Raw genomic sequence first — 6000 nt, forward strand, 5'->3', positions numbered from 1 at the left:
GCAATTTTTGACAGCTATTTTTACCTAAATTTGAGTAGACATCCTCCTCCACACAAGCCGAACAGATATTGACAATCCAGATGCCATAGAAACTGGCTATTTCTGTGCTTTCATAAAATATATCAAGATTTTTTTCATCTAAGTATTTCAAAAGTAACATTTGGAACAGTTTCTGGTGGGAAATAAATCATAAATCACACAGGATGCTATACTCATCTCTGCACCTGCATGGCTGACTCAAGGAGAAAACCTGTTTTGCTTTGGTTGGTGAAATAGCAGCATCAGTAAAATTGCTTTGCAAAAAGACTGAAGCAACTGAGCTTCTATGATTAAACAGAATCGCTAGCTGCAAAGTAGAGGTAACAACTGATCCATTAATGTATTCAATTAAAAGCTTATCTTTCAAAAAAAGAAACCTCCCATCTTGGACAGTCGTAATACAATTATAATTATTCTGTAAACTCAAGTTATCTAATTAACGCACAATGGGAAACATCTAGGGTTTAAAGAAAATTTTAGTCACTTGCATATATTTCACTCAAATCAAAGATGGAAACTGTGTGAATAAAGTAATGTAAAACTGAAGAACACAGAGAAATGTTCAGATGACTTGCAGGAAAAGAGATTTATAAGACAAATAGCCTAACTACCAATTGTCTAAAGACTATGATTTATTAAGGAGAACTAATAAAGTGTGAAAAGACATTGAAAATAAAACTTCAGAGTCAGGAATGTCATGTTAAATTCTGAAAACAAACCTTGATGTTCATTTTTGAAGGGTAATTTAATTCCCTAAATTCATCAAGTGCTTTTACTTCAGTACTTTCAGCTGATTCAATGTACAAAGCTTTAAAGTATATCTATATTAATTTCACCAGTAATACGCATAAATTTGAAGAAGACAATATTTTCTTTTAAGTAGAGTATTAAAACATTCCTTTGATAAGATCAATAATCATTTAAATCAATAACGTCAGTAGGCATAGCATGGCCACAATATTTGTACCAAACCACTATACTCTTTAGTTTTATAAAATTTTGTGAATTCAGCACCTATTATATTATAAAAAAAAGATTTTGAAGGTGTGTGAAACTTGAGTTCTGACTCTGTTACTAGCTCTGTGGTCCTAAATGAGCTACTTACTCTGAGAAAAAAATATTCAGTGAGATTTCTGAGAGGGAAGCAGATTTCATCAAGAATCAAATGATAACTACACAAACATAATGCCTTTTGCAGGTTAATATACTGCGCTGCAACAAGTAATTCTATTCCATTAAATCACCAAATCAAAAGACAATTCCTTATTTTCTTCCATACTTTGTCTTTGGTACCTACTGGGCAAGGATATTGAATGACATTCATAACTACCCAAAACAAACATGTCTGGGATCTGGCAGTTTCTAAAATGAGGAAAAATTAGGAGGTGGGTATGTTGGAGACTCCCTTGGATTCTCAAGTCTAGCACTAGCTCCTCTGCAGACCAAGCCTACCCAGGGCCCAGTGTTCAAAGTTGTGCCTGGCAGAGGAGACTCTGCCAAGAACAGAATCCAAGGAATGGGGTCTGACAGACAATGCAATTTTGAACACCAAAGCAGAGGCGAGTAAGAAGGATGATGTGGGTGGAGAGCAGCAAGCACAAAAGGCCAGTGCGGGAGACTGAATGTTTCATAGGCAAAATTTCAGACACTGGGTGTTAAAAGAACAGTGTCTTTATCATGCCTCTGTTTTTTCCTTGATCTTATTTGCTAACAGCCTGAAAATCAATAGTCAGATGGGATATACTTCAATTGAAGAAAAATAAAAGTAACCATTTATCTCACATATATATATCTTCATATAAAAGAAGCTAGGCATATAGTTCATCAAAGCTAGACATAGCTGGACACAGAGATAAGCATAAGATAATTGATACAGACAGAGATTCAGATAATTCTTACATCGGTCTAGCCTCTCAAGTAGATATTAAGAAACATTGCACCTCGATAGAGTTCAAGGTTCAATTCTCTTTCCGTTTAGAATCTAACACGCAAATGAGAAAACTAGCACTACCCAAATCTCAAAATCTACAAAGGAAGTTAACCTTAAGCAGTAATTTTGTTTTGACAGTGTATCAGACTTAATTTTCGTCTTAAGGCTCCTTTTCAAATATATCTGATATATTTAACAAATTTCAGGGTTTCCTATGACACAGGTTCTAAAAGGTTCACTTTTACATTCATTTTATATGAAAATAGTTGAGAAGTACAGATTTAAACTTACAAGGGACTCCTAAAACATTACTCTCTTAAGATAATACAAGGTGTACTACAACTAAAGAAGGTTAGAAATCTGTCTTCAAGTTTAAAAAAGAAAACCTTAAACCTATGAGAGTTTGCCAGTAACTTCAATTCATTAATTTAATTATTAATTCTATTACTGTTCATTATTCCTCTTTCCCAAACTATTCACAATGGTGTCATCTCTAGAACATGCTGTACATTGGGAAGAATCTTAGAATAATTTCTTTTAAACACTTAGGAACAAATCTAGCCAATGAAAGAAACCAAACCTCAACCCATTATTATTTCCCTCCCATCACCATCTATATTCTGTCAGTTAATTATATAAAGTTACATCTTAATGATAATTAAGGAGCACAGAGTAGGCCCTCTTACACCGTTAACATTTGATAATGATTTAACAATGCTTCCTATCTTAAAACCACAGACAGTGGTTTGTCAGGACAAATCTCAGAAATAACCCTGAACTCTGGGTACAAAGTATCAGTAGAAAAACACCTATTTCCGAAGAAGGGGAAATGGGCGAAATGAAAGCAACTCTTTTACCTGCTGCACACTTGCGACTCTCATATACGAGTCCAAGACGATCAAGAGAGGCACGTGGACATTTTTGTCTTGAAATAACTTGGAGGCTGGAAAAGAAGCGGGTTAAGGAAAAGGAGCAAAGTCACGATTCATGGCACCCCTTTTAAGTCTGAAGAAGAGGGAGAAAGCAGAAGAAGTGAGTGCAAGACCTTCCTAGAATTTTAGAATTGTCAGCTCTTGTTTGCCCCAAGAAGTAGAGAGCTTTCGACTTCTCAAGAGTGCAGGTTTGTGCGGCCACAAAGTTGGGAGGAGAAAGTTTGTTAAAAAGGCCTGGGAAAGCGGGAGGCGGGGGAGCGGGGTGGGCGGGGGGGGGGGGCGGGCGGCGGGGGGGGGGGGGGCAGCGGCGGGCGATGCGGGCGGTAAGGAACAGTTTCCAGACAAAAGATTACCGTGATCGGCGTAAGTAAACACCAGCATATCCTCCAGGATTTGAACCAGCGTCTCTATCTGTTTTCCTTCCTGGACATTGTTCAGCCTAACTATCAACTTCTTCAGAGATTCCTCGTCCTCCTCCTCGCACCCCTGGCAGCTGCCACTGGCCATGACCGACCCTGCTCCAAACCGGCCGCCCCTCCCGCACTAAGGCAGGCCGCTCCGGGAAGGAAGGAGACGAGCCCAGCTCACCGGCCGTAGCCAGCACTCACAGCCAGCCGCATCAGCACCCACGCCCGCCTGTTTATGCGAAGGCGGCGGCTCCCGCCCTCTCTCGGAGCCCTCCTCCTCAGCGTCCTCCTCCCCCACGCAAGGCCAATACCCCGAGCAGGAGCCTGCAGGAGAGAAGGCCGAGGTGTGGCCCAGCGCAGAACCTTGCCGGGTGGGCAGGACTCAGCGAGAGCGGCCCGCCCGAGTGAGGCCGCGCCCGTGGCCCCCGCGCGGCCGAGTCGAGACCCTGGGTGGGCGCAGCCTCCCGGGACCGGATCCCGCCTGCCCCGGTGGTGGGGCCGGGAGTCGCGCGGAAGAAACCGACTCAGCGGACTCTGCCGAACGCCCAGGCCCCTGGCACTTCAGAGGCCCGGGAGGCGTGCGGTCCTCACCCCGGGCCACCCCCTGACCCGCCAGCCAGGTCTCCTGCAGCCCGCGGAACCTCTGGGAACTAGGAAGAAGAAAGAAGCCGCCGCAGATCTCCAGATCCAAGAATATAAATCGGGGCCTTGGGAAAAGAGAACGCCGCCCAGTTGGCCCCTTTTAGGAAAACGTTCTCTTTGGAGTTCCCCCTATTGGGAGATGAGGAATTCCCACCCCCCCCCCCCCCCCCCCAGGATGGACATAGTTAAGCAACCAAAATGTGCTTTTCTATGGTTGCTGCGACTTGTTTGTAGGAAAGGAGATAAAGACATTTTTCCTGTTAACTGAGTCTCTGTTGACCAAAAGGCCACGAAAATTAGCTTTTGAAAATTTGAGTTTGCACTAGGTAAGATTCTGAAAATTGGGGCACACCAAAAAGTAATGGATTCTCATTGCAATTGAAACTAAAGAGAAACAAACACATGGTAAATGATATGAACAGGTGACCTAAACATTGTTCTGTCGATATTCAAAATTACTAAAGTGTTTGAAAAATATATATAGTAATGTGTTTTTCAAGAAGAGAAACCTGAGCAAGAAAAAAGAAGGACAAGGCTGGGCAGAGATGACCTATTGCCTTCAGATCTGTCCTGGAATAGGGGTGAGGTCATTCACAAAGAAGATTGAACTAGAAGTTAGTACTTCACAATTTAAATCCTTTTATTTCACTTCCGGTACCCAGTTCTGACGACAATTTTGAAATGGGTAAGACAGCTGCTTACCCTTCTTTTACTGATGAGGAAATGGAGATTTAGAGGAGTCTAATTTAAGGAAAGCATTGTTGGTGTCACAGGGTTGGGAAGTTGAGTCAGGACTTAAATGCAAGTAGATGTCTTAACCTCAAACTGAAGGTTCTTTATACTCTACCACTTTAATCAAGTCATGGCAGTGTTTACCTTAGGGCTTCCCTCATAGCTCAGTTGGTAAAGAATCTACCAGCAGTGCAGGAGACTCCGGTTTGATTCCTGGGTCCCCTGGAGAAGGGATAGGCTACCCACTCCAGTATAGTTAACAGAATGAAAAGGCAAACTTCAAGCACAAATTCATAATAGAAGTAGTGTTCAGTGGAAAATCAAATGGTTCTGGAACAGTTCACTAGCTTCCTGGGAAGAAAAAAATAAAACAGACATTGCTAATTGCATCAAATTACCAAAACAAATTCCAGCTAGATTAAAAAGTTAATGAAAGTAACTAAAAATAAAATGTAAATTAACGGTTATTTAATCTTGGTATGCTGCTAAGTCGCTTCAGTCATGTCCAACTCTGTGCGATCTCATAGACAGCAGCCCACCAGGCTCCCCCCTGTCCCCGGGATTCTCCAGGCAAGAACACTGGAGTGGGTTGCCATTTCCTTCTCCAATGCCTGAAAGTGAAAAGTGAAAGTGAAGTCGCTCAGTCGTGTGTGACTCTTCGCGACCCCACGGACTGCAGCCTACCAGGCTCCTCTGTCCATGGGATTTTCCAGGCAAGAGTACTGGAGTGGGGTGCCATTGCCTTCTCCCAATCTTGGTATAAGGAAACATAAAAACTAAGAAAGAAACTACAGATTGATATATGTGACTCCATAAAAATTCAAATTTTCTGCAATCAAAGAAAACATAAAACTAAAAAAGCAAATGTCAAACTGAACAAAAAATATAATACATATGACAAAAACAATTAGGCTAAATCTTTTAAAAGTTGTTACAAATCAGTGAGGGGAAATCACACTCTACAGGTACCCCAGAAGAAAAATGGATTAAATTTTTGAGCCAGAAATTCACTGTGAATAGGTAATACGTATAAGAAAAGTATATTCATAATTATACAAAAATTGTAATACATAGTTATAAAATGTAATTTTCTGTGTATGTGAGTGTACAATAATAAAAATGAGAGAGAGAACTGGGAATACATTCCAAAAATATTTCTAAAACCTTTATGAAGAAATTATTAAACTATATTGAAAGGCATTATTAACAAGGTATAAATAAGTGAATAGGCCACATCAATTAATGAGAAGTTTAACTACCAAAAAGATGCCAATTACCCCACAGAGTAATAAAAAAACAGACTAATGAAAATCTAAGC

The 6000-nt window shown here is 40.9% G+C and overlaps 1 protein-coding gene across 2 annotated transcripts in view; it reads right to left on the reverse strand.

The window, feature by feature from the left end:
* The window catches only part of LRRK2 (leucine rich repeat kinase 2), a 213323-nt gene extending 209285 nt beyond the window's left edge, over window positions 1-4038 (reverse strand). For both annotated transcript variants that reach the window (XM_018047920.1, XM_018047919.1), the window contains exons 1-2: window positions 3255-4038; window positions 2827-2912 (exon numbers count right to left, since the gene is read on the reverse strand). In XM_018047920.1, coding sequence (XP_017903409.1) covers window positions 2827-2912; window positions 3255-3408 — 240 coding nt within the window. In that variant the 5' untranslated portion in view covers window positions 3409-4038. The remainder of the gene's footprint in view (window positions 1-2826; window positions 2913-3254) is intronic.

Source organism: Capra hircus, chromosome 5, assembly GCF_001704415.2.
Source record: "Capra hircus breed San Clemente chromosome 5, ASM170441v1, whole genome shotgun sequence".
NCBI lineage: Eukaryota > Metazoa > Chordata > Mammalia > Artiodactyla > Bovidae > Capra > Capra hircus.